Raw genomic sequence first — 27,371 nt, 5'->3', positions numbered from 1 at the left:
ACAGTGGCCGGCTCCTGCCAACATTTATGGAAATAATGTTTTTAAGTTTTAAATGTGAGCTGTAAACCTAAGCAACTTCAGGTTTTTTTTTTTAATTCAATACTGAAACTGTGGAGGAAAGGTGGGTTGGTGCCAGAGAAAACATTCTCATTTAATAGTGTTTGCACATGGAACTGCAACCCAGTTTGTGGCGAGGCCCTGAGAAAAACCCACAACTAATCCTTCATCACAGCTGTCTGCACTGTTGATCATCTGCCATCCCCCGAACAGCGACTTCTTTTTTCTGGTGACTGCAGGCTTGAATGACCCAGTGTGGAGAGTTTAAACTATATACAAGGGGGGAAAAAAGGGAAAGGAACCTCCAGTAAGCCTCAGCCAAAGGTTTTGTGCATAGGACTTCCTGTGCCTGCAGCCCGGAGCCGGGCTGCTCCCCGCCCCGTCCCGTCCCCGTAGCGTGTCCCCGACAGGGAAGCCACCAGGACAGCCCAGCTTCGCCTTGACTGACCCACTCCCGTCCCCGAAACGAGTCAGGAGTGCTGTGGTTTGTGCCCCACAGGAGGGGGCTTCTCCCGCTGGGGCAGGCGTGGGAGCAGCCAGACCCCCAGCCCCTCCCAGTGCCCCCAGTTCCTCCCTCCAAATATCTGGCCTTGGTGGTTTGTTGAATGAACAGGTTGGCTCACTATTCTCTCGGAGCTGATAGGGTAAGATACTGGTGCCTCATTTTTTGAGAAAAGAATAAGGAAGTAAGCAATTTGGCCAACAGATACAAGATGGATCCATTCTAATGCCTACTTGAAGGTGGCAAACAGGAGGCCAGACTCTAAACATCGTTGCCAGTGTCTCTCTCCCTCCCATCCCTTGGCCAGGGCTGTGTGTGCAATCCCATTCTTAAAGGAAATTAGAACTTGGAGAGTCATTGAAAACAAAGATTTAAAAAAAAAATCACATTAAATGTTTTATTTTGCTTATTTTCTACTGTTTATCTACTGGGTGGGACTGAGCCACACCCCGTCATTTGAGGATGTGTGTTGTAATGAGCTCTGTTTTCTCAGGTCCCTGAGATTTCTGACAATCGTCTAGCAAAGCAGAACCCTCACCCCAAGGAGTCTGGGATCTTACTCAGCAGAGGGGATCCGTGTTAGCCTCGCGGGCCGAGGGCCTTTTCAGGAGATGGGGGCTCATTCCTCTTTCCAGGAAGGTTCTCTTGTAGAGGAGATCTGGGATCCCACTTAGAAAAACATTTGGGATCCGGGGCGTGCTTTTGATCTAAAGAGCTGGTCCCTTGCTGCCAACATTGGAGAAGTGGTAAAATACGTACTGTTTCAAACAAGGACCCAACACCTCCAGGCATGACCGCTAACAGCTCCCACGCTCTGTGCACGTCAGCAAAGGGCAAGAAAGGAGACCAAAGGCCAAGAAAGCAGGTCAAAGAGTGAGGGACCAGCCAGGGCAGCAGTGGAGGCACGGCCTGGAGCCTCCCAACAGCGGCAGTGTGAAGAGAGGTGGGGGTATTGGGTGTTTCGTTGGCGTCGGCCCAGGAATCCACAGGATACAGCGGAGAAGTAACGGATTGAGGAGGAGGGAGATGGAGGGATTCAGAGCTTGGGAAGGCTTGTGTGGGATGGAGTGCTCTGAAGTGGGTTGTGAGGGAAACCAGCCTTAGCCTATCACATGGCTGCTCAGGAGCACGAATGATACCGAGTTGTCCCCGCTGCAGGCAGGGAGGCAGGTCTGAGGTATGCCCATGGCAGTCAGAGCTGCAGGCTGCCCTGGGGGTGACGGGGTAGGTCTGACTCCTGGGGGAGGAACTCCCATCAGGCCGAAGGCAATCCTCTGGATCAGAAGGTGTTTTTGAACATTTTAGCAGCCAACATTCAGGGCAGCTGGAGGATGGGTTCACCTGCAGAGCGAAGAGGGTCTGGTGGGGCGCAACAGTGTCCATGACATTGAGGAACCTGGGAAGCATGCATGGCCTCCTGGAGGTCAGAGAAGTAAAAGGGGGCATAAGGCAGGTGGGATTGGTGCTAATGTTCTCTGAGCTGCCTCTCTCCATTTGTCTCTCCAGATCTCTTTTTCAGCCTGCCCTGCGCCCCAGGGGCCTGACCCTTTTGGTCGACATTGCCTGGGCTCCCTCACCCTCTGACTTTGGGTTGCCACTGGGACGTGCTGGCAAGAGATTGCAGGGTGAACCCTGCTTCCTTCAGGCCACTGTTGGACGGTGGCTGTGCTTCCCTTGAGGCCACAGGTTTGGTCCCGAAGAGTCGTTCCTGTCACCAAGCTTTCCTCCGGTCCCTTAACAGGTCTCCAGCACCCCTGCATGTTTCTGTTAGCCCTGCCCGTGCTTTTATGACTGGTCTCTACGTCTAACTTTCTTGAATCATCCCTCTCTACGTCCAGTCAGGAGAAGGAGGGTAATCAGCTCTGGACTGTCAGCCCTGCACACCCATCACCTACGCACCCTGTGAAACGCGGAGTCCGGGTCAGCAGGTCTGGGGTGGGGCCCGGGATTCTGCCTTTCTTTTTTTTTTTTTTTTTTTTTTAATGATTTTTTATTATATTATGTTAGTCACCATACAGTACATCCCCGGTTTCCGATGTAAGGCTCGATGATTCATTAGTTGTGTATAACACCCAGTGCACCATGCAATACGTGCCCTCCTTACTACCCATCACCGGTCTATCCCATTCCCCCACCCCCCTCCCCTCTGAAGTCCTCAGTTTGTTTCTCATAGTCCATAGTCTCTCATGTTTCATTCCCCCTTCTGATTACCCCCCCTTTCTTTATCCCTTTCTTCCCCTACTGATCATCCTAGTTCTTATGTTCCATAGATGAGAGAAATCATATGATAGTTGTCTTTCTCTGCTTGACTTATTTCACTTAGCATTATCTCCTCCAGTGCCGTCCATGTTGTAGCAAATGTTGAGAACTCGTTCTTTCTGATAGCTGAGTAATATTCCATTGTATATATGGACCACAACTTCTTAATCCAGTCATCTGTTGAAGGGCATCTCGGCTCCTTCCACGATTTAGCTATTGTGGACATTGCTGCTATGAACATTGGGGTGCATATGGCCCTTCTCTTCACTACGTCTGTATCTTTGGGGTAAATACCCAGTAGTGCAATGGCTGGATCATAGGGTAGCTCAATTTTTAACTTTTTAAGGGACCTCCACACTGTTTTCCAGAGTGGCTGTACCAACTTGCATTCCCACCAACAATGTAGGAGGGATCCCCTTTCTCCACATCCTCTCCAACAATTGTTGTTTCTTGCCTTGTCTATTTTTGCCATTCTAACTGGCGTAAGGTGGTATCTCAGTGTGGTTTTGATTTGAATTTCCTTGATGGCTAATGATTTTGAACATTTTTTCATGTGTCTGTTAGCCATTTGTATGTCTTCATTGGAAAAGTGTCTGTTCATATCTTCTGCCCATTTTTTGATTTGTTTATTTGTTTCTCGTGTATTGAGTTTGAGAAGTTCTTTGTAGATCTTGGATACCAGTCCTTTATCTGTAGTGTCATTTGCAAATATATTCTCCCATTCCGTGGGCTGCCTCTTAGTTTTTCTGACTGTTTCCTTGGCTGTGCAGAAACTTTTAATCTTGATGAAGTCCCATAAATTCATTTTATCTTTTGTTTCTCTTGCCTTTGGGGATGTGTCATGAAAAAGGTTGCTTTGGCCGATGTCGTAGAGGTTGTTGCCTATGTTCTCCTCTAGAATTTTGATAGATTCCTGTCTCACATTGAGGTCTTTCATCCATTTGGAGTTTATTTTTGTGTATGGTGTGAGATAGTGGTCAAGTTTCATTCTTTTGCATGTAGCTGTCCAATTTTCCCAGCACCATTTATTGAAGAGACTGTCTTTTTCCCACCGGATGTTTTTTCCTGCTTTATCAAATATTAGTTGCCCAAAGAGCCGAGGGTCCATTTCTGGGCTCTCTATTCTGTTCCATTGGTCTATGTGTCTGTTTTTGTGCCAGTACCATGCTGTCTTTATGATCACAGCTTTGTAGTACAGCTCGAAATCCGGCATTGTGATGCCCCCAGCTTTGTTTTTCCTTTTCAACAGTTCCTTGGAGATTCGGGGCCTTTTCTGTTTCCATACAAATTTAAGGACTGTTTGTTCCAGTTCTTTGAAAAATGTCCTTGGTATTTTGATCGGGATAGCATTGAAAGTGTAGATTGCTCTGGGTAGCATGGACATTTTAACTATGTTAATTCTTCCGATCCATGAGCATGGAATATCTTTCCATCTTTTTATGTCTTCCTCAATGTCTTTCAAGAGTGATTTATAGTTTCTAGAATATAGGTCCTTTACGTCTCTGGTTAAGTTAATTCCAAGGTAACGTATGGTTTTTGGTGCTATTGTAAATGGGATGGATTCCCTAATTTCTCTTTCTTCGGTCTCGTTATTCGTGTATAGAAATGCAACTGATTTCTGAGCATTTATTTTGTATCCTGCCACGTTACTGAATTGCTCTATAACTTCTAATAATTTGGGAGTTGCTTCTTTTGGGTTTTCCATATACAGTATCATGTCATCTGCAAAGAGAGACATTTTGACTTCTTCTTTGCCAATTTGAATACCTTTGATCCCTTTTTGTCGTCTGATTGCTGTTGCAAGGACTTCTAGTACTATGTTGAATAATAGTGGCGAGAGTGGGCATCCTTGTCGAGTTCCTGATCTTAAGGGAAAGGCTTCCAGCTTTTCTCCATTGAGAATAATATTTGCAGTAGGCTTTTCATAGATGGCTTTTATGAGATTGAGAAATGTACCTTCTATTCCTACACTCTGAAGGGTTTTAATCAGGAAAGGATGCTGTATTTTGTCAAATGCTTTTTCAGCATCGATTGAGAGGATCATATGGTTCCTGAGTCTTTTCTTGTTGATATGATGTATCACACTGATTGATTTGCGAATATTGAACCACGCTTGCATCCCAGGTATGCGGGATTCTGCCTTTCTAGCAAGCTTCCAACTGGTGCCTGTGCTGGTGGCCCAGGAACCACACTGAGCATTGATCCTGGGCTTTCTGTCGTGGTGAAGGGGCTGGTCTCCGGGTGAGGTGAGGAAGAGGAAGGGAGGCAGGGGGAGGGCCAGGAGCTGTGCACACATCCCTGAAATCCTGCTGCAAGAGGTGGTAACAAGGCGGAGACTCCGAGAGGGTGGTCTTAGAGCAAACAGGAAGACATGATTTTCAAGATTACTAGAGACTCTTTCTTTTTAAACCATCATGATGTAACCTGGATATAAAATACATTTGGCAACTGTTCGGGGGGAATAATTATTTATTTTAAAGATCTCAGAAGCTCTGTGTTAATGGACCATCCGACCCTCAATTTTCATGAACATTAAAGGGTTACCAGCCTCAATTTAGGTTTACAAATGTTTTCATCATTCCCTTTTTAGATCCTATAACATTAATTTACGTGACAACAAATCAATAAAAACTTAAAAAGTGATGTGTTGCGTTTGTTTTCATGTAGTTCATGTCTACAAAATAATACATTTACATGTATTAATGTATCTGTAATAAATTTATTAATACATTTGTATTACCATTACCTATTTTTGTGTTGGTATTAAGTCAGTGTTCTTGGGTTATTACATAATAATTGAATAACACAACCCCGATGTTGAGATGGAGGTTATTTTATATAGTTAAAAATAGAAAAGTTATCTTGTCATAGATTAGAAAAGAATCTAATTTATAAATATGCACAGTCTCTGGCTTTTTTTCTGTCGTGTTTTGCTTTGGCTACATGCAGAAAGTATTTCGGTCCTATTTTAGATTTCATCTGACGCAGAGGTATCCCATCATAGCTTCAGGACTTCATTTCACCCAGTAATGGGGACTGGGGTCTTTGATTTTGCTGCACTGCATTTCTCGCTACTTAGCCTATTATTTGTCCAAAGCTTGCACCGGAAAGAGGTGGCAGGGTGGAAAACATGTTATGCAAACTCCTTCTTCCTTAGGTCGAACACCACCACCAACTTTTCAGTTGTAAAGATCAGGGTTTCTCTCACGCCCCAAAAAACCACGTTGGACACTGAGTGTCTCAAAATTCATGTACGGGCTTCATCACTTTTTACCATTGAAAACGATTTCTAAGAAGGTGACTCACGTTGTAAAACGTAGTTTCCTTTCTGCGCACGGGAGCCCCCTGGCGATAGCGGCTCCGCAGCGTCGACTGCGGCCGCAGGTGCACGTAGCGGTGCCTGACTTCCGCGGGAGGCGGGGCCGTGTTGCTCACCTTCTGTGCCTCCAGAGCCTCCGCTGGCTCAAAGCCCGCAGTGTTTATGACAAAGCCATGGTTCTCAAACGTGAGTGTGCGGGAGACTCCCCTGCAGGGCTCCTCACGGCACAGATGGCTCAGCCCCACCGCCGGGGCTCCTGCTTCGGGCTGCGTTGATACTGCTGGTCTGGGGACCGTGTTTTGAGAGCCGCCGTCGGACACGTGCTGAGCCATCCTAAGATGATCCAGATCCCATGAAATGCGTTGCTCCACAGGCAGGAGGAGTCCATCCGGGGCTCATAACGATTCCGTGGAGCTCCCAGTTGCCACAACGGAGTACAGAAGAGGTCAGCACAGAGCATTTCGTACTTTTTAATTCCTCGGCTTTCCCATCGAATAGGTACCCATACTTGATATCCTAGTCCTCAAGCCTCTTAAAACATTGTTTTCCTTCTATGTCGTTCCCTCTTACTTGGGTTCAGAGAAATGGTTAATCCTGAGAGAGGAAACCAAAAACTGAGTTTTGTTAGTTCAACGAAAAAGTCTATGACATTCTTAGGCACAGGCTGGTCAAGGACAACTAGGCCACTGCTTCCAAGAAGAAATGGTGTTTACAGGTACAAAACTAACCGTGTTTTTATTTTTTTCTTTTCTGTTTCAAAATATTTATTTATTCATTTGAGAGAGGGAGAAAAAGAGCATGTACTTATTTATTCACATGAGAGGGAGAGAGAGAAAAATCCTCAAGCAGACGCCCTGCGGTGCATGGAACCTGATGCGGGGCTCGATCCCAGGACCCAGAGATCATGACCAGGGGTGAAATCAAGAGTCAGACGCTTGACTGAGCCACTCAGGCGCCCCTAAAACTAACCTCGTATTTTTTAAAAAACAATGGTCTGTCCTACAAGATGGAAGGAACAAAGGTGGATGTGTCTTGCTACTCCTCACCACCCCCCAAAAAAGCATCAGTCCTAAATTCTCTTGGAGTTCCCTTTCTTTCTTTTTCTTTCTTTCTTTCTTTCTTTCTTTCTTTCTTTCTTTCTTTCTTTCTTTCTTTCTTTCTCTTCTCTCTCTCTCTCCCTATTTCAACAATTAGGAACCTCAAAGCTTCTAGACTGTGTCCTGATTCTCGGCTCAGTTGCCCTCACAGCATCACAACATTAAAGGGGAATAGCCCATTATTTTTCTATGTCCCGCCACCAAAAATTAAATATCTCTATCCTAAATAACACTGCTTTCAAGTGCTCAGTTTATCACACTTTTTCTAAAAATTTCAGGTCGGGAGTTATTCATTTTTTTTTTTTAAAACAAGGGAAACAAGACAACAGCGTGATGAAGTGAGAGGTAAGTTTTGACCTCACACTGGAATTAGGGCCTGAGCACAGGTCTGGGATCAGCACAATACGTTCTAGGGCAGTTGGTTAAAGAGATATTGATGCATGTGATGATGCCACCAAAGCCTTCTTGTCCTGCCAGGTGCCTCCAGAGACACTTCTCGGCCTGTAGAACAAAGACCTGAGAAAAAGACAGACAAGCCCTACTCCACTTGTTTCATGCTCTAGTGAATTATCAGTGTTTAGCAATGAGATGTGGCAGTTTCTTTTCCTCCTAATGGCTTCGGGAGAGCCTGCTCTGCAAGTGGCTAGACCTTCTCCATCTCAATCTGCTGGTGGTAGTGCCGAGCCTGCCGTTGGCCAACGTTCAGCTTGTACACAGAGCTCTTGTGCTGGCACTTACGGTGGCCCCACACTGCCCCTACAGCTGCCAGGAGCAGCAGCAGACACAGGACAGTGACAATGGTGGCAATGACAGGGCCTCTGCTGAGGCTGGGACACCCATCCCCTACACACGGTTCCACAGTTGGAAGCAGCTCCTCACTTGCACTTGGGCCAGGGCTTTCCTGTCCCAAGAAGTCTTCAGACAGCAGGTATGGGAAACTATCCTGGACCTCAGGAGCAATGGTTTCCACTGGAGTCTGGGTGGCCGCCATGATAGTTGAGGGAATGTGATTCGGCATCTGCTGGACAGCAGTTGTCACTGTCTCCAGGGTAGAGCTGGTGAGTTCATAGGGTAGGGTGGCCATGGGAGACTTCTCTGTGGCAAACCTCCAAGGAACAGTTGACTGGTACCTACTCAAGTGACCATCAGCCTTGCTGGGACTCTCAGTTTCAGACACGTTTATTGGTCTGAGAGCCAAAGCTTCTACCTCTAGTGTTGGAGATGGAAGACCTGAACTACGGGTCATGTCCTCACTTGGTGTGAGGGTGGTACTCCCGGGCTTCTTAACTTCTACAGGAATGGGTTGATTGGGAGTAACTGGACCCCTTTCTTCCAGTCCTACAGACACATCTCCCTTGTCCCCATCTTCTTCCTCTTCCTCCTCTTCTGCCTCTATCTTCCTCCAAGCCCCATCGGTCACAGGGTAGCCATCTAACCAGGACTCATCACTGCTGCTCACCATTGGGTCCCCTGTCCTGCTGTCAGTCCTGCCCACAAATGGCCCTGAGGGACCTTCAGTGTTGCTATAGATCACCCTGGCTTCAGGTTCACCTGGAGCTGGTGTTGGGCTACTATGGTTGTCTCTAGCCGGAAACGGCTTTTTGGTGCCATCATTCATCTCCTTCTCCAGCTCAGGCTTGTGGAAGTTCCCAGCAGGAAACCAGAACAAGTACTTCTGGTTTAGCTGGGATCCTGGCAGGTCCGTGGGGACACTGCTTCCCGCGGTGAACAAGCCTGTAGTTGGCACAAAGGCTGTATCCTGCGCTATGTTTTCTCTCCCCACAGAAATGGAGACCAGACGGTCCTGTTTTGGAGCCTCCTCAGAGGCCTTTCCTGGACCTCTGTCCTCCTCTGCCTCTGTCCGGGAGTCCTCCATGAGCTCCCTGAATGACACGGATCTGTCATCCGGGAAATTATCCTCGTAGTCAATATGTGCCTCAGCTGCATCTGGAAGGGGAGAAGGAAACACCTCATTAGGTCCAAGGTTACAGAGCCAGCAGGGTAGAACATAAGAAAAGGGAATAAAAAGCATAAGGACTGGAACAGATGAAATAAAGCTGTCATTCACAGATGACATGACTGTGTATCACAGACAAACCCAAAGAATCTACATATAAACTGTTACAGTTAATATGTGGATTTATCAAGGACACTGGGTCTATAGTCAATGTAAAATATCAACTGTATTTCTATAAACCAGCAATATACAGAAACAAAAATTTTAAAGGACACCATTTGCCATAGCATTAAAAAAAATCAAACACCTAGGAATAAAGCTAACAAAAGATGTGCAAGATTTGAACATGGAACGGTAGAGAATATTGCCAAGCAAAATTAAAGATCTTAACAAAGGGATATATCATGATCGTGTAATGGAAAGCTCAAAATTGTTAAGTTGTCGACTCTGTCCAAATTGATCTATGCAGATTTAATACAACCCTAATAAAAATTTCAGGCATTGACAAGCTGATGTTAACATTTATGGAAATGCAAAGAACCAAGATTTCTTGAAATCTACAAAATTGCCAAATTTATTCTACAACTGGAGTACTTTTTAAGACTGTGGTATTGGCACAAGGATAGATAATTGGATTACGTTAACTTTAAGAACTTGTGTTTATCAAAAGCCACCATGAAAAGAGTTAAAATGCAAGCCACAGACTTGAAGATATTTGTGACACATACAATTCCCAAAGGATTCATATCCAGAATTCATAAAGAACTCCCACAAATCAATACTAAGTAGGCAGAAAAGCCATAGAAATTTGGCAAGATACGTGAATTGGCACATCACAAAAAAGATATCTAAGTAGTCATTAAACATGTGTACAGATACTCAACCTCATTAGTAATAGAGATATGCTAACTACAGCCATAAAAATATGCCATTCCATAGCACCACAATGGCTAAAAGTAAGCAGACTGACAATATCTAGTGTTAACTGGTGATAGCTAGTGTTTGGGCACCAAAGGACATGCACATGAATGTTCAGAATAACCAAAACCTGGAAATGATTCAGGTGTCCCTAAACTGCAGAACTGTTGTAAATCAGCGTATTTGTACAAGGAAACTCTGTACATCAATGAAAATGAACCAACCATTACTTCTGACAAGGACATAGATGAATCTCACAGCCATAATGTTGAGGAAAAGAAGCCAGACACAAAAGAACACACTTTGTGTGATTCTATTTATATAAAGTGTAAAAATAGGCAAAGCTAAACTATGATGTTAAAAGTCAGGTTGGTGGATGGAGAGAAGGGGTAATGACTAAGTCTCAGGACAAGCAGGGCTTTGGGGATCCTGGCAACATTTTACTCGATCTGTGTGGTGGCTAATTTCTTTCTTTTTTTTTCTGATGGTTAATTGATCTGTTCCCTTATGATGTGTATGTATGTTAAGTAAAAACGTCTTTTAAAAACACTGATTTGCTCTTTGTAAGACTGCTTGAGACTATGCTGTGAAATATTCTAAATCCAGCCGAGTAAGAATGAACAAAAGGCCCCACAGTTAGGAGACCAGAATGTAAGGACAGCAGGTCAGGAAGGCTCAAAGAGCTGCGTCCTGGGAAGAGAGCAGCCTACTGGGCTTTCCCCATTCTCAATGGTCTTTGAAAGTCAAGTCGTACTGGAAGTCATACTTGGTTATTAAAACAGAAAGGCTCCCTATGACATTGCTATATATTAAGAAGTATGTTTAGTCTTTGCCCCTGGTTCCTGGCACAGAGCTCCTAAAACCCTTGGAATTCCCTAAGCAATGGGGGTGATAAGAACATCTTTTGTTATTCATAACAAGCTCCTTTCAGCCTTACCTGAATTTATGCTAATGAGATGACCCCTAGATAGCATTGGGATGGTGGCTGGTTACCAGAGCAACCAACCAAGTGATCAGAGGATTGGAACTTGCAGCCCTAGCCTCTGACCTCTGAGGAGGAGGAAGGGGGGCTGCAGGAGGAGTCCATCACCAATGGCCAGGATTGAATCAATCATGCCTAAATAATGAAACCTCCATAAAACCCCTGAACTACAGGGTGAAAAGAGCTCTAGGTTGGTGAATGCATCCATGTGCTGGGAGGGTAGCTCACCCCAATTTCAGCGGGACAGAAGCTCCTGTACTCAGGATCCTTCCAGACCTTGCCCTTTACATCTCTACATCTGGTTGTTCTTCTGTATTCTTTATAATAGCCTCTATAATAAATTGGTAAATGTAAGAAAAGTGCTTTCCTGAGTTCTGTGAGCTTTCTAGCAAATTACTGAGCCTGAGAGAATGGTCGTGAGAATCCCCAGTTTATAGCTAGTTGGTCAGAAATACAGGAGGCTCAGGATGGAGGATTGGCGTCTGAAATGCGGGCAGTCTTGTGGGACTGAGCCCTTAACCTATGAGGTCTGCACTAATTCTGAGTAGTTAATGTTAGCATTGAATTACATTGTAAACACTGCGTCCAGAGACTTGGAGAATTGGTTGTTGGTGTGAGAAGTGTTCTGTGGGAAGAAATACATCTTAGTAGTCTTTTCCCACTTCACTTTGCAACTTGGAAAGCACAAACTCAAAGAGCTCCAGAACCAAGGTCTGGATAGAGTGCTGAGGTGTCATGGGGTACGCTCCTGGGCTCTGAAACTGGATTAGTGGGCATTTGGCTTATTTCTTACAAGTCTCTATATTTTGTTTCCTTAATGTGAGTTATGAATTAATTTAAAAGTTCTTTCTGTTCCGTTCCTAAAATTTAAGCCTATGTGCTTTGTGTCTTCAGTCAAAAATGCAAAAATGGTGGATAACAAACAAACATCCCTGATAAATGTCAAATGCATGTCATGTTCTATGCTTAGAAAAAGATAGCTGAGGAGATCCTGCTGGCTCAGTCAATAGAGCACATGACTCTTGATCTCAGGGTTGTGAGTTCGAGCCCCACTTTGGGTGTAGAGATTGCTTAAAAATAAAATCTTTAAGAAAAAGCAAAAAAAGAAAAAGAAAGAAACGAAAGAAAGAAAAAGGGGGGGAGGAAGGAAAGAAAGAAAAGAAAACAAAAGAAAAAAGAAAAAGAAGGAAGAAAGAAAAAAAGAAAAAGAAAGAAAGAAAGAAGAAAGAAAGAAAGAAAGAAAGAAAGAAAGAAAGAAAGAAAGAAAGAAAGAAAGAAGAAAGAAAAAGATAGGCTAGAAATTATTTCAGGAGACCCTTCCACCCCATAATGTCCTGTTCACAATCTCTAGACAAAAGCCACATCGATGGAGGGACCATGCTTAGGAGCAATACAGAATTCCAACACAAGCCCCCAGGGTCTGGGCCTGGCTCCCTGCACACTCACTGCTCTGTCATAATGCCTCATTCTCTGCTGCACTGCCCTTCCAAGTACTGTAGTCACCTACTCCAACAGTCAGCAAACTTCCCCGAGTGCCCACTAACTGTCTGACACTGTGGTGAACAGGACAAGCAGTCCCAGCCCTCAAGGAGCATAGGGGATGGAATTCCATGGGCCGGAGACCCACCAGGTTGAATTGCAAAGCTTTTGTATGCGCAAATTCTCACCCATCCTGCTGAATAAAGACTAGGTTTTGTATTCAAGTACCATCTTTTCTTAAAAACACAATAGAATGAAAAGCCACTACAACACAACTTTTCTCTAAAATTTACCCAAACAAGTCATACTGAATCCAGCTGGACATTTAAGAAGATCATGACTTAAATCTCTGACCTTAATGTGGTTATATTGCCTGGTTGAACGTGTGTGTGTTGACTGACTGTGAGAGGGTGAGCACAAAAATGGCCACAATTCTCCACTTTTTACTGCACTGAGTCCTTATGCAATGTGATTGTGTAACTAATCCCTTCAAGAAGTGGTGTCTCTTTTTCCAGCTCTCAAATTGGGACTGGCCTGTCGCTTGCTTTGACGGGATACAGTGAAAGCCTTGCATGCTCTCGCTCTCTCTTTCTCTGCACCCTGCCAGCGGCTGTGTGAACGAGCCTAGAACAGCCTACTGAGGGGTGAGAGGCCATGTGCAGGAGAGGCAAACTGTTCCCACTGAAGCCCTCCTAAACCAGCCAGCTCCATCAACCTGGTTACTGACCACATTCACCCGAGTGAGCCCAGCCAAGACCAGAAGAACGAGCCAGGTAAGCCCAGCCCGAACTGCTGACACAGAAAATTGCATCCAAATAAATGAGCGTTCTTCAAGCCGTTACATTTTGGGGAGTGGTTTATTATGCAGAAAAAACTGATAAACTAGCCATGAGCTCACTCGAGGACAGGGACCAAGTCACTGCATCCCTAGAGCAGAACAGTGCCCATCCCGTTATAGGTTTCTTATACGTATTCCTTTTTTTTTTTTTAAGATTTTATTTATTTATTGGACAGAGATAGAGACAGCCAGCGAGAGAGGGAACACAAGCAGGGGGAGTGGGAGAGGAAGAAGCAGGCTCATAGTGGAGGAGCCTGATGTGGGGCTCGATCCCGTAACACCGGGATCACGCCCTGAGCCGAAGGCAGACGCTTAACCGCTGTGCCACCCAGGCGCCCCCCATTAGAGGTATTCTTAAATGAGTGAAAGATTAACTGGCACTGGGAGAAGCAAGAGGGAACATCTACTCAGATCCCAAGATTCTCCCGATCCCTGCCTTATAACAGCTCAGAGCTAAGATCTAGTGCCAGGAACACAGTGCTCAAAACACAAGAGGACTTTGGGCTCATTTCCAATTTCTGAGGAATTAATGACATATAACCATAGTCTCTTATACCACCTCCAAAAGATGCCACCGTTGAAGTACTACTTGAATACAGACGCATACATGAGAGCACAACACACGCACATGTTCACCTTTCTCACGCAGGTGAGCAAATCAGTCCACAGCCTGGCCCATGAGAACACCAACTCTCCTCCCAGCCATTCCTTGGTGTCCCTGCAGCTACGATCGTGAAAGGACGCCCCAGGAGACTCTCTCCTCAAGGCCAGCAGATTCATCTTCATGAGGCTGGGGAGTGAGCCTTCCCCACCCAAGCTTAGTCCTAATGCAAAGAAACGTGGCATTTCACACATCTGACAGATCATTTCTGCCTCAAATCTGCTGTATCCAACTTGGGTTTTATTTTAAAAAAACAATGTATTTTATGGAATTGCGGAAAAAATTCATGTGTTTGCAAAACAATATACATATGCCAGTTGTCTCCCAGAGGTTCTGCTGTTGAGGATGAATACGCCTGTGTTCTCAGCTAGAACACAGCCCCCTTTCACGATGGGGAAAGGCAGGAAGCAGGTCTCTCCAAGACCATTTTTCTTCAAGAAGCTTGCCCCCACTTGAAATCGCAGGCTATTACCTCCTGCACGATCTGCAATGGAGGGCCTCTGACCACACGTTATTTTACTAGGGAGTATTTCTTGGTTGCCTCATTGCAACCCCAAGACACCAAACTGTCGAGAGCCCACAAACGGTTCTGTTTCATTCCATGGAACTTCTGTCCCTTCTGGTTCAATTCTGACACTGCGTTTAGTTTCTTTCAGGTGGTCATCCACCGGAGCTCACTGACCGTTGGGGATATGAGCTAAAGGAGCACACATTTGCAGAGTCGTGCCGGAGAGAAAGCTGGCAGGGGGCCCATGTGCAGGCGGGTGGTGGGTGGGTGTGTTCTCTCGTGGTCCTCACAGCCATCGCCTTACAACCCCAGCAGGCGCCAGCACCGATGTGGTCCATGGGCAAACAGGCAACAGCTAAGAAGTGTATGTAAGGTTACTCAGAATCTTCCAGTGCTTCAGGGTATTCGTTGCCTGAAACCTCCGCTCGGGCTTCTTCCCTTCTCTTCTGCCCAAATCCTGAGTCTGTGTCCTCAGCTGCGGTTCCATGTGCTTCCTGCGCTTCCGACGAACCCTCCCTCTGCTCTGCCTTTTCTTTCTTCTACCTCACTGTTCACGCTCCAGACCAGGGGCAGAAGTAAAGACGACCTTATCATTAGGCTGGATGATAGGCCATGCTTGAAAATATCCAAATGGTACAGCTGAAACAGCATCACATATTTTCTCTACCCTATACCTTTCAAAATGAGGAAACTCCACATTTTTTAAAATACATGTGTGTGTGCACATGTGCACACACACACACACAGCTAGGCTTGTTGAATATGAATTTTTTAAAATGCAAAAACTATATTAAACATCAGGAAAAAGTTTTTACAAACAACCACCATGCATGGAAAAGGACATAATATTTTGCAACAAATTTCAAAAACCAGTTATCAGAGGAGAAACAGAAGATTCTGGAGCAGAGTAGAGAAGGCCAGCATGGCTCCACTCCTAACCCACGCTTACCCTTCAAGAACTGTACCAAGGAGTCAGCAAATCCTAGACAGAAGTCAAGGGGGTGGAGAGAACCAGACCAGTAGGCAGCAGGGCTGATTGTTCCTGATGGAATCCAAGACAGCAGGACTTCGCCTTCTGGAGGTGAAGTAAATCTCGCCATAGGACCCTTAACCTTTCTGAAGAGGGAGCAGAGCCCAGATATTTTAAAGCAAACAGATAAACAAAAGGAAAACTACATACCCCTTCCACTAGTTGTCCCCTTCTAGCTACCATTCTCTTTTCTGGATGAAAGGAAGATGCGTGTAAAAGGCAAAGAACCTAACTTAGAAGAAAGAATTTATGGAACAGAATGAATCCCTCACAATGGCTCCACATTACAGAACTTAAGAAGAAAGTGGGTGCAATAGAACAAAAGTTCAAAGTGTGTGGGGGGGTGATAATAGAATATCATGAAAAGTATGATTTTAAACATCAGGAATCAAATTGAGGACCAATGTAACATCAAGACAGAACTAAAAAATAAACAGAAACTGTGAGGAATGGAATAGACTGAGAATTTTACAAAACTGAGAAAAAGACATAAAGACTCAAATTCAAGAGTCAATGCAAACTTCAGGCAGAATAAATTCATAGAAAATTATGTGCAGGCACATCAAATTAAAACTGCTGAAAACCAAAGAGAAAAAAAAAGTAACCAGTGAAAGCAGGCACATAACCTTCAAAAAAGCAATGAATAGACTGAGAGTGACTTAAAAAGTAAAAAGAAGAAGAAGAAGAAAGCCAGAAGACCCTGTGATACCTTTAACGTGTTAGAAGAGGAGCACTTGGGTGTTGCCGTTGGTTGAACAACTGACTCTTGGTTTTGGCTCAGTTCATGATCTCAGGGTTGTGAGATCGAGCCCCACATGGGGCTCTGCACTCAGCACAGAGTCTGCCTGGGATTCTCCCTCTCCCTCTTCCTCTGCCCCTCCTGCTCATGCCCGTGTGTGCTCCCTCTCTCTCAAATAAATAAATCTTGAAAACAAAAAAGTGTTAGAAGAAAAGAACTGCCGACCTAGGTAGAATTCTTACTCTGTGAAAATATCCTTGCTGAAAGCCCCAAGATGTAGGAAGGAAAGAATAATGAAGCAGGTAAATACGAGTTGGGGGCAGATCTAAGTGAATAATACTGCCTGCATAAAACAAGTACACTAATTAATTAATGAATTAATTAAAACAAGTACACACACACACACCCTTATTATTTGAAACACATGACAGCAGCATAGAAATTGGGAGGAGGTAATTGTAGTCAAAATAGCTGAAGGTATTTAAATTGTCCAGGAAATGGTATCAACTTTGATAAGTCAAGGATACCTGTTATAATTTCTAGGGTAACAACTAAAAGAAGAGTAAAAGAATGTGTTAGAGGGGCACTTCGCCGGCTCAGTCTGTAGAGCCTGCAGCTCTGATCTTGGGGTTGTGAATTCAAGCCCCATGCTGGGGGTAGAGTTTATCTTAAAAAAAGAGAATGTGTTAGAATATCATAGAGAGGGTAAATATAATCATTTTAAAAATGCTTAGTCACTCCAAAAGAATGCAAGAAAGTAGAGAATAAAGAACAAAGAAAGCTAGGACTGAGAGAAAACAAAAAGGCAGTAATGTTAAACCCAAACCTATTGATGATTAAATGTAAAAATGGATTAATGCTCCAATTGGTTCTATGATACTTTTAAGAGATATACTTTAAGTAGAACTGTACAGGGAAGTTGAAACTAAAAGGATGAAAAAAAATATATTCTATGGAAAGACTAACCAGCAAAAAAGACCATAAGCCAAAAAATAATACTAGAGATCAGGAAGGTCATTTCATAAAGATAAATGTTTCAATTTATCTGGAAGATATTAACTTTTAAATGTGTATGTAATTAACAGAGCTTCAAAATATATGTATCTAAAACATGTGAACTAAAAAAAGAAGCACATGAATCCATGAGCATAGAGAGATGTTTTAAATACCTTTTTCATTAACAATTAGAGCAAGCAAAGAGCTAAGAATATATATCTGAAAAACATGCTTAATTAATACATTTGATCTACTCGACATATGTAGGTCACATCCAACAACTGCAGAAAAACCACTCTTTTCAAATACACACAGAATACTTTTACAAAGTTGACCATAAATGCAATGTCAACAAATTTAAAGAATTAAGTTCTCCAGCCATAGTGAAATTAGGCAAAAGATTACTAGGAAATTCCTGTATTGCATAGAAATTGAACAAAAAATATTTTTTTAAGATTTTATTTATTTATTTGATATAGAGAGAGAGGCAGCGAGAGAGGGAACACAAGCAGGGGGACTGGGAGAGGGAGAAGCAGGCTTCCTGCTGAGTAGGGAGCCCAATGTGGGGCTCGATCCCAGAACTCTGGGATCATGACCCAAGCCGAAGGCAGATGCTTAACGACTGAGCCACCCAGGCATGCCTGAACAAAATATTTCTAAATAATTCATGGGTCAAAGGAGAAATTACAATGGAAATTAGAAAATATTTTAACTGAATGATAATGAAAAGTGACATATCAAAACTTGTGGGAAGCAGCAAACACTGTGCTAACAGGGGAAGTTATAGCTTTAATACCTATGTTAGAAAAGAAAAAAGTCTGAAAAATCACATTGATTTCAGGAAGCTGGGGAAGGAAGAGTAAGTTAAACACAAAGAAAGTAAAGGAAGGAGGGGCACCTAGATAGCTCATTCAGTTAAGCCCCAACTCTTGATCTCACTCAGGTCTTGATCTCAGGGTTGTTAGTTCAAGCCATATGTTGGGCTCCACACTGGGGGTGGAGCCTACTTAAAAAAGTAAAGGATGGAGATAAAAAAGAGCAGAAATTAATAAAATAAAAACCAAACATACAATAAAGGATCAATGTAGCCAAAAGTTCATTCTTGGAAAAGAACTACTGATTGATAGCTCAAAACATTGATAAGTCCCTAGACAAGACTACTTCAGAAACATTTAGAAAGAACACAAATGAAAACATCAGGAATAGAAAGAGGCATCACCACAGATCTTTCAGATATTGTCAGAAAAGACAGTAACAAGATTATGATAAATTTATGCCCCCCCAAATTCTTTAAGTTTATTTTATTTGTTAAAGTTTATTTATTTATTTTTTTAGTAATCTCTACACCCAACATGGGGTTCGAACTCATGACCCTGAGATCAAGAGTCGCATGGTCCTCTGACCGAGCCAGTCAGGCAACCCCTCAAAAAATACTCTGATGAAATAGACAAAATCCTAGAAGAAGGTCATCAAAGGTGCCACAAGAAGAAAGAGAAAAATTTTATATGCCATTAACTATTACTGAAATTGAATCTCACTACACACAGAAAACTAGGCACAGGTGGCTTTGCCAATGAATTCTATCAAAAAATTTAGGAGTATAATTCCAATGTTACACAAACTCTTCCAGAGAACCGAAGGAGAGGAAATACTTCCCAACTTATTTCATACATCTGGTGTAACCTTGTACCAAAACCTGGCAAGGACATGACAAAAAAGTAGTTTTGCAGACCATTCTTAGTAAACATAGATGCAGTATCATAAATAAAATATTGACAAATAGAAACCAGTAATATATTAGTGTTGATAGGCTGAATAATTAAGCATTATATTAAAAGGATAATCTATCACACCAAGCTAGGTTTACCCCAGGAACTCATGATTGGTTTATTTGAAAAAAGGAGTTTCAGGGGCACCTGGGTGGCTCAGTTGATTAAGTGTCTGACTCTTGATTTTGGCTCAGGTCATGATCTTAGTGTTGTGAGATAGAGCCCCACGTTGGGCTCCTCGCTGGGTGTGGAGCCTGCTTAAAATTCTCTCTCCCTCTCCCTGTGCTTTCCCCCTTCCCTCCCTTACCCCCACTCACATTCATGTGTTTTCTCTCTCTCTACAAAAGAAAAAAGGAAAAAGGGAGTTTCAGAAAAGCATCTGACTAAAGTCAAGGTAAAAACCCTTAGGACTTAGGAATATAAGGAAATTTCCTTAACCTGATATTTAAAATAAATAAAAGCTGATGTGGAAAGGATTACTATCATAGCCTACAACCCGGATGAACCTTGAGGACATTGTGCTAAGTGAAATAAGCCCATCACAAAAAGGCAAATACTGTCTGATTCCATTTATACAAGGTACCTAGAGTAGTCAAATTCACAGAAATGGAAAGGAGAAGGGGGGCTGTTGGGGGCTCAGGGGGCAGGTGGGAAAGGGTGGTTGTTATTCAATGGGTACAGAGTTTCAGTTTTGCAAGAGGAAAATGTTCTGGAGATCTGTTTCACAACATGAACATATTTAACACTACTGAACTGTATACTCAAAAGTGGCTAAGATGGTAAATTTTGTGTTATATATTTTTCTTTTTTTTTTTTTTAAAGATTTTATTTATTTATTTGACAGAGAAAGACAGCCAGTGAGAGAGGGAACACAAGCAGGGGGAGTGGGAGAGGAAGAAGCAGGCTCCCAGCAGAGAAGCCTGATGTGGGGCTCGATCCCAGAGCGCTGGAATCACGCCCTGAGCCAAAGGCAGACGCTTAATGACTGCGCCACCCAGGCACCCCAATGTTATATATTTTTCACCATAACCTTTTTTAAAGGAAAAGATTAATAAATTAGACTATGTATACATTCCTTTCATCAAAGATATTATGGAGAAAGTGAAAAGGCAACTTATCAGCAGAAGATATTTGCGGCATATATAACCTCAAAAGTTCTGGTATCTAGAATCATATAAAGAACTCTTACAAATCAATATGAAATAAATGGACAGCCCAGTAGAAAAATGAGTGAGAGAAATGAATAGACACTTCAGAAATGAGATATTCAAATAGCCAATAAACATTTTGATAAGGTGCTCAACATCATTAATAATGGGGGAATTAAAATTAAGTGGTATTATGACCTATACATTGGAATGCTTAAAGTCAAGAAGACTGATAATACCAACTATTGGTGAGGATATGGGGCTCCTGGAACCCTCGTACACTGCTGCTGAAAGCATAACTTGGTACAACCATTTTGACAACTGGCTAAACATTAACTACTAAAAGTTGAACATATCCATACCCTATGACCCAGCAGTTTAACTCCCATATGCTTAAGAGGAACACATGCCACACAGACACCAAAAGACCTGCACAAGAATGTCCTTATAATAGCCTCAAACTTGAAACAACAAAAATATTCATCAACGGTAGAATGGAATATTCCACAGCAAGAAAGAAGAACGAACTACAGCTTCATGGAACAATATGGATGTGTCTCACAGACATAATGTTGGACAAAGGAAGTCATACCCAAGACGTCCTTTATGCTTCCGCTGAAATAAAGTTTAAACAGGGAAAACATAGTTCATGGTCTTGGAAGTCTGGAAAGTCTTAGCAAGGCAATGATAGGAAGATGACGCTAGGAGTGTTTTCCATGTAATTCAACAATATTACATTGTTAAGTTGTCATTCAATCATAAATACAGTAGGCATTCATTCTTCCTAGGATGGTTGTACTTTTTTTTTTTTAGTTTTTACACATATTGTATTTAGTTGTGATATTTACAAAAAAATATTTCAAGAAAATATTGTTTGATGTTATGTGTCACTTACATTAAGCTGTAAAGCAGTGGCTGCTGACATTGCAATCAAGAATTCACAGTCCAGGGGTGGACACTCAGCATTCTCATCGGGAAACTCACCCTCTGGATGTGCCTACTACAAGTACTTCTATTATCTGTACCTTCCTCAAAACCACTGCTATGCTAATTAGTGCCCTGAATATTTGAAATGGCTATTGGCAAAATTAGTGGCCTATGAACTATGATGATACGTATTAGGAATGGGCTTTCCTCTGGTAAAATGCAAGGGATTTCTGAATGTGGATGGGCTAAGGATAATTTGGAGACACTTCTCATCCTTATATGGACAGGGTAACTCCAGTGTAGACCTTGATGGTGCTTGAGACTTAAACCTTACATGTCTTCTTTGGGAATCACGTGTTACGCACAGGAATGATGGGAGCAGCATCCGTCTATGCACTGGGTCCAACACTCTGCTCACTGCAAAGCATGCCCGGCCCCTCCCAGCCCAGGAACGCCGAGAACGAGGAATTCTGCCTTGGCATACCCTGCACACAGGACGGTGCTTGGCACACAGTAGACACTCCAGACACGTTTGCTGAGTGAACAAACGAGTGAGTGAAGAGGTGAATTAGTGAGTGGTAGAAGCCCGTTTTGATAAAGCGTGATTCAGTCTGGAAGTCCATCAAGCCCCAGGGCATTATTTGATTCGTGACACTAGCAAAGAAGAGTAAAGGAGGTCTTAGTTCCAGTACCGGGCATAATCAATGTCTGCTCAGTCCCTTCTCCTGTATAACCTACCCCATGAGCTTAACTAAATATGTCATGAAGTCAAAAGGCACCTGGAATGCGGGCAGTACCTGAACCATGTTTTCTTCCCCCACCCCCTGTCTTGCAGGAAACACTGGCCTCATGCAGAGTTAGAGCTACAAGTTTGGGAAAGGTCAGTGCACTGTGGCTGTGGGGGGACCTCCCTTGACTGGACCCCTACAATCAGTGTGAGAGTGTGAGTTCTGTGTGTGGGTGCGTGAGGGTGTATGTGCACGTGTGTGTGTGTCTGTGAAGGCTCCACCTCCAGAACCCCCCGAGCCTAGAACATCTCTGGACAGCAGCCTGGGGCTGTTTCCTCTCTCCCCAGGTTCTCAGGCCAGGGTCCTGGCTCAGAAACAGGTTTTCACCGTGTCACAGTTTTCTCAAACCTCAAATGAAGACAAGGACACCAACTGTTTACCAATAGTCTATCCCTGACAAAGTATCCCAAGCCTGTTTTTCTCCTCATGAGTAAGAGTCAAGTTTGTTATTCACTGAATTGCAACCCCAAATTAAATTCTGCCCGCAAGCAGGAAAAGCCCAGCTCTGTGGCTGCTGAGATGCTCGTTCTCTCAGCTCCCCTCTGTTATGTCCACACTCCCCAAATCATCCAGCCATCCTTCTTGCCCTCTCCCCTCTCCCACACTCTCCCTGAAACCTGGGCTAACACAACACGGGGCCTTCTGATTAGATCAACAAGTCCAGAAGATGTAAACTCCATGGGAAAAATCAGGTCATCACCTGGGTGTTTCTATTTCACTGTTACTTTGGGAAAACAGAAGACCATAGATCAAGAGAACTCGGGAGTAAAAGCAGAAGGCTTGCTGGTGTCCTGCCCACGTCTATCCAGGTGTGACCGGGCTGAAGGACACAAAGTCACAGCCCAGAACCCTGAGGCTCTCTCTCAGGGCGTCATGCTAGTGCATTTCCAGAAGCCCACACATACCTTCTTTTTTCTCTGGTCTTGGCTACATAGTCTTTAAAAATAGTAATTCTGAAAAAGACAACCAGACAAGCCAGAAATAACCACTGGTTCAATGAACCTCTGAACAAATATGGCAATATTGACAAGGAAATTCTAAATTCAGTTGTCGTCTCATGCTTTATTCTAGGAAGGAAGTTAAATCCAAAAAATGAAGACAAAGAGAAATTGAAGTTAATTTAAAAAAAACAAAAGGAAGGCTTTAGAAGTGAGATAAAAGAGCAAAGGAACATACGGAGGGAACCACTAGTTTGTGGGGCCTTGCACTGCCCTGTGGCTTTGTTCTCCTCGAGCGGCACAGGCCCCTGGAGGAAACACAGAGATGAGATGGATGCTGGAGCGAGGCATGCCTGCTTTTGTATCCTGGCTCTGCTGCTTTCTAGCTGTGTGACGCGGGTAAGTCACTGAACTCTTCTGTACCTCAGTTTTCCCATCTGTAAATTGGAGCTAGCCATTTCTGCCCTCAGATTTGTGCAGATTAAATGAGAAAAAATATGGAAGACACTTCTCATTGAAATGTTCTCTATTTTGGTTGTGGTGATGGTTTTGTGGTTGTTTGAACCTGTGACAACTCAGAGACTCTTGTAGTTGTAACGGGCACAGTTTATTGTATGCAAATTAAACCTCAATCAAGTTATTGAGAAAAGGGAACAAAAACATGGGATGCCTGGGTGGCTCAGTCGGTTAAGCATCTACCTTCAGCTCAGGTCATGATCCCAGGATCCTGGGATCAAGTCCCTCATTGGGCTCCCAGCTCAGTGGGGAGCCTGCTTCTCCCTCTGCCTGCCTCTCCCTGCTTGTGCTTGTGTGCTGTCTGTCAAATAAATAAATAAAATCTTTTTTAAAAAGCAGGGGAAGCATGTCCCCATGTCCTGAGGGCCTGAGGGAAGGAGGGTGAGTAGCCAGGCCCCAGTACAGAGGGGACAAGCACTCCCTGGAGGAGTGAGGCAGCTGTGGCCCCAGCTTCTGGTCTCCAGGACCTGAGACACCCGCTGGCAAAGGCTAACTTCTCATTCAAGGAACAGACAGTTCTAAGTCAGAGGATGCCTTTGGTTACTTGTGGTAATAGGGGCTGGAGTCAATAACACACAAGGAAGCGGGGAGGGAGCCAGAGTTATGCACAGAGCCCCTAGATCCCATAAGTGAGGGGGCCTGAATGCCATCCCGGATCAGCATGAAGGTGAAAGGGAAAGAAGAACACTCCTGAGCCCAATCATCTCGAAGGTCCTGTTCTAAGTGAGGCACCTGCAGGAACCCCATGGGGGAATCTATGTGAAAACTAGTATCCATGTTTTCATATGAACAAATTAAGGCTCAAGGAAGTCAAGAAAACAGTTCAGTTTCCCCTTCTCTACCAAGCCTTTATATTGTCATTTACGTAAACTGAAGTTTCTCCCACCTTAAAATAACAGAAGCAAGCAAGCAAACAATACAAACCCCCACAATCTCTTTGGTCCCCCATCTTCTTGATCTCTGCCCTATGTCTCTGCCTAGTCCTCTTCATGAGCCCCAGAGATTCCAGAAGGAATTGTCTGCCCCCCACCCCCTTCCTCATCCTGATTCATTCCTGCACTCACTGCAGTGTGGCCCAGCTGCATCCCACTCCCCACATTCACACTGAAAATATGAGAGCACCAGAACCTTTGCATGCTGTGAAGCCAAGGCACGCATTTGTAGCTCTTCATTTACTCGCTGTCTGCAGCCTTTCACATCACTGAGCACGTCCACATGCTTCCTTTAAAATTTCACCTTGCTTTCCAGCTCTCCCTCCCACTGTGTCCTCTACAGCTTCTGTCTCCTTTGAGGCACCTGGTGTTTAGAGTTGCTTTTAGTGATGGGACAGCTTTGCCCCAGTTTGCACATGGCCCCTAGGCCCCGCCATGGGCAGGGATGTGGGTAAGTGGCCAGTCAGCCCCTACAAGGAAGAGCTGTTATCCAGACCCGCCTGGGTCCAGCTCCAAATCCTCGTGTGGCTCGCTCTCCCAAGATGACTCTTCCCCCATTTGAAGCCGTTCCCTCATCAAAAAAGTGGATATTTACCATAAAAATAAATGTGCAAGAGGGAGTGAAATCCCTGGTGAAGACAGTCTTGTAACACACACACACACACACACACACACACACACACACACACACACACACACCCTTACAGTGACACAGCTAGTTCAAATGTTAAATCTACAGGGGAACGAAAACTGTAACAGTCTGTATACTAAGCCAAGTACAGGAACCAGGATTCCTGGCCGCCAGCTGAAAGCTCCAACAACTCTGCCTTGCCGTGAGAAAATAAACACCATTGCAGACACACAAAACCTGCATTTAGTTCTCAGGCGGCTGGGGCCTGCGCAGCCCTTTTGGCTGGTGGGCGTGGCTCCTGAGCCGGCCGCTTGAGCCGCACCAGAATAAAGCCAGCTCCTTACCGATCTCAGGCTGGGTACAGGTCTGCGCTGAGGGGACATAGTCCACAGATGCGAGCTGGGCCTCAGGCCTGCTTTTCTCCTGCAGGCGAATGATCAGTATTGGCAAGGAGCTCCTGCCTACCACAGTGACAGCAATGTTATAATGAGGTGGAAAGTGCCGGAAGATTGATCAAAACAGTGCTTCTAGTGCTTGTCCCCGTCTGTAACTTTTGCTGCTAGTCCGCAAAGAGGCACGTAGATACACTGAGAGGATGTTTTTAGAAGCTTTCGTAACAATCTGGCAGGGGAATTTTATGTCTATTTAATTTAACAAAAAATAGTGTTTATATTTGGAATATCTTTATTTTAGCTTCATATATTTCTTTAAGATTTTATTTACTTGTCAGAGAGGAAGAGGGAGAGAGAGCAAGCATGAGCAGGGGGAGCGGCAGAGGCAGAGGGAGAAGCAGACTCCCTGCTGAGCAAGGACCCTGGGACCCTGGGACCCTGGGACCCAGACGAGCTGAAGGCAGACGCTGAACAGACCGAGCCACCCAGGCGTCCCTATTTTAGCTTTATATTAATTGATTCTTACTGCGTTTTGCTAAAGTATCAGTCTGCCAATACCAGAAAACAATTTTTAATGGTCCACAGAGTTTGAGAAGCAGTGAAATAAACAATTAAAAGACAAAAACCTATTCATTAAAAGATCCTCCAAGAGGAGAAAGACAAGCCACAGAATGCGAGAAAATGTTTGCAACATAGTACGAAAGTTTTATGTAAAAAAGAAACCCTACATTATGTAAATAATTGGAATCAATTAGAAAAATGGGCAAGAAACTTGGATCGCCATTTTACAGAGGAAATGCTGGTGCCTGTTTAACATATGGTAAGTGCTCAAGCAGACAAATGGACATCACAACTAGTCACCCAGGGTGGTCGCCAGGTTGGCAGAGGGGAAAGTCTCCCAACCCCAGGGCTGGTGAGGACGCGGAACAACGGGAACCCTCGGACAAGACAGTAAAGTGGTTGGAATGCTTGGCAGCACCCACTAACGCTGGAGACACAGCGACCCCATGGGCAGCAGTTCCACTCCCAGAACCAGCTGAAATAGGTCCACATGTGAACCAAATGGCCTGGACGAGCACAATCACGGCAGGGTGGCTTGTGATGGCCACCAAACGAAAACAAGCCAGATGTCCACCAGCACCTGGAGAAATAAATGGTGCTGCATTCACACTTAGTAAGCAGCAGTGAAGACAACACACCCCCGCTCGGCAACAACGTGGATGAATCTCAAAGACGAGACGGCACCCTACTCTTATCATGGTCCCATGAGATCTGCAGGATGTTCTAGGGACACGCTGTCCAATACATTCAGTTGTGGTGCTGGAGTCATTCACCCTCCGTGGAGCCAGCCTCTGCTTGGTAACCAGATATCATGGAGGTCAGGAGGTGGTCCCTGAAGGAGTCTTGGGGTAAGAGGAGCCCTGTGAGGTCAGGGAACAATTCAGAGTCTGGCATGAAGCCATACGTGCAGGTCAGGCTGTGGCTGGGGACAGTGATTTCTGCTGCCGGGAGAATCCCTTGGGGGCTGGGCGGAGGTGGGATGCAGAAACCTGTGACCCCCAGGTATAGGACAATAGGAGTGAGGACATCTAGGGGAGCCAGATCAGGTTTCTGTCGAGGCCCACTAGGAGTCTTTTCACTCTCAACTAAACATGTGAGTTCAGTGACTGCCGTAGGCTACAGGCCAGGAAACTGGAAGGCTGCAGGGCAGCGACAGGCAGCTCTCAGTGGGGCCAGGCCACACAGCTGTCTTACTCTCCCTGCCTCACCCTTTACCCCCGCAACCCGCCCCTCTCCCAAGACTGCTCTGGGGCAAGGGAGCAGGACTTCCATGTGTGGCTGTGGACCCGCCCTGGTTTCCAAGGGCCATGCCTCCCAAGAGCCAGAAGCTCCTGTCACAAGCCATAGCAAAGCCCGCAAGGTCCCCACAAGGGTTATGCCCAGTCACCAGATTCACCACTCAGGGAAGCCCAGCTTGCAGCCTACAT

The 27,371-nt window shown here is 44.4% G+C and overlaps 1 protein-coding gene across 1 annotated transcript in view; it reads right to left on the bottom strand.

Moving 5' to 3' along the window:
* Positions 1–5,170: 5,170 nt before the first annotated feature.
* Positions 5,171–27,371, bottom strand: part of SUSD5 (sushi domain containing 5) — a 57,523-nt gene continuing 35,322 nt past the window's right edge. The window contains exon 5 of the mRNA XM_045798139.2: positions 5,171–9,181. Within this exon, the coding sequence (XP_045654095.2) occupies positions 7,878–9,181 (1,304 nt within the window). The 3' untranslated portion in view covers positions 5,171–7,877. The remainder of the gene's footprint in view (positions 9,182–27,371) is intronic.

Source organism: Ursus americanus, chromosome 20 (assembly GCF_024610735.1).
Source record: "Ursus americanus isolate L20-20 chromosome 20, mUrsAme1.1.p, whole genome shotgun sequence".
NCBI classification, from domain to species: Eukaryota; Metazoa; Chordata; class Mammalia; order Carnivora; family Ursidae; genus Ursus; species Ursus americanus.
Note: the sequence above shows the minus strand (reverse complement) of the source record. Positions and strands in the feature narration are given on the sequence as shown.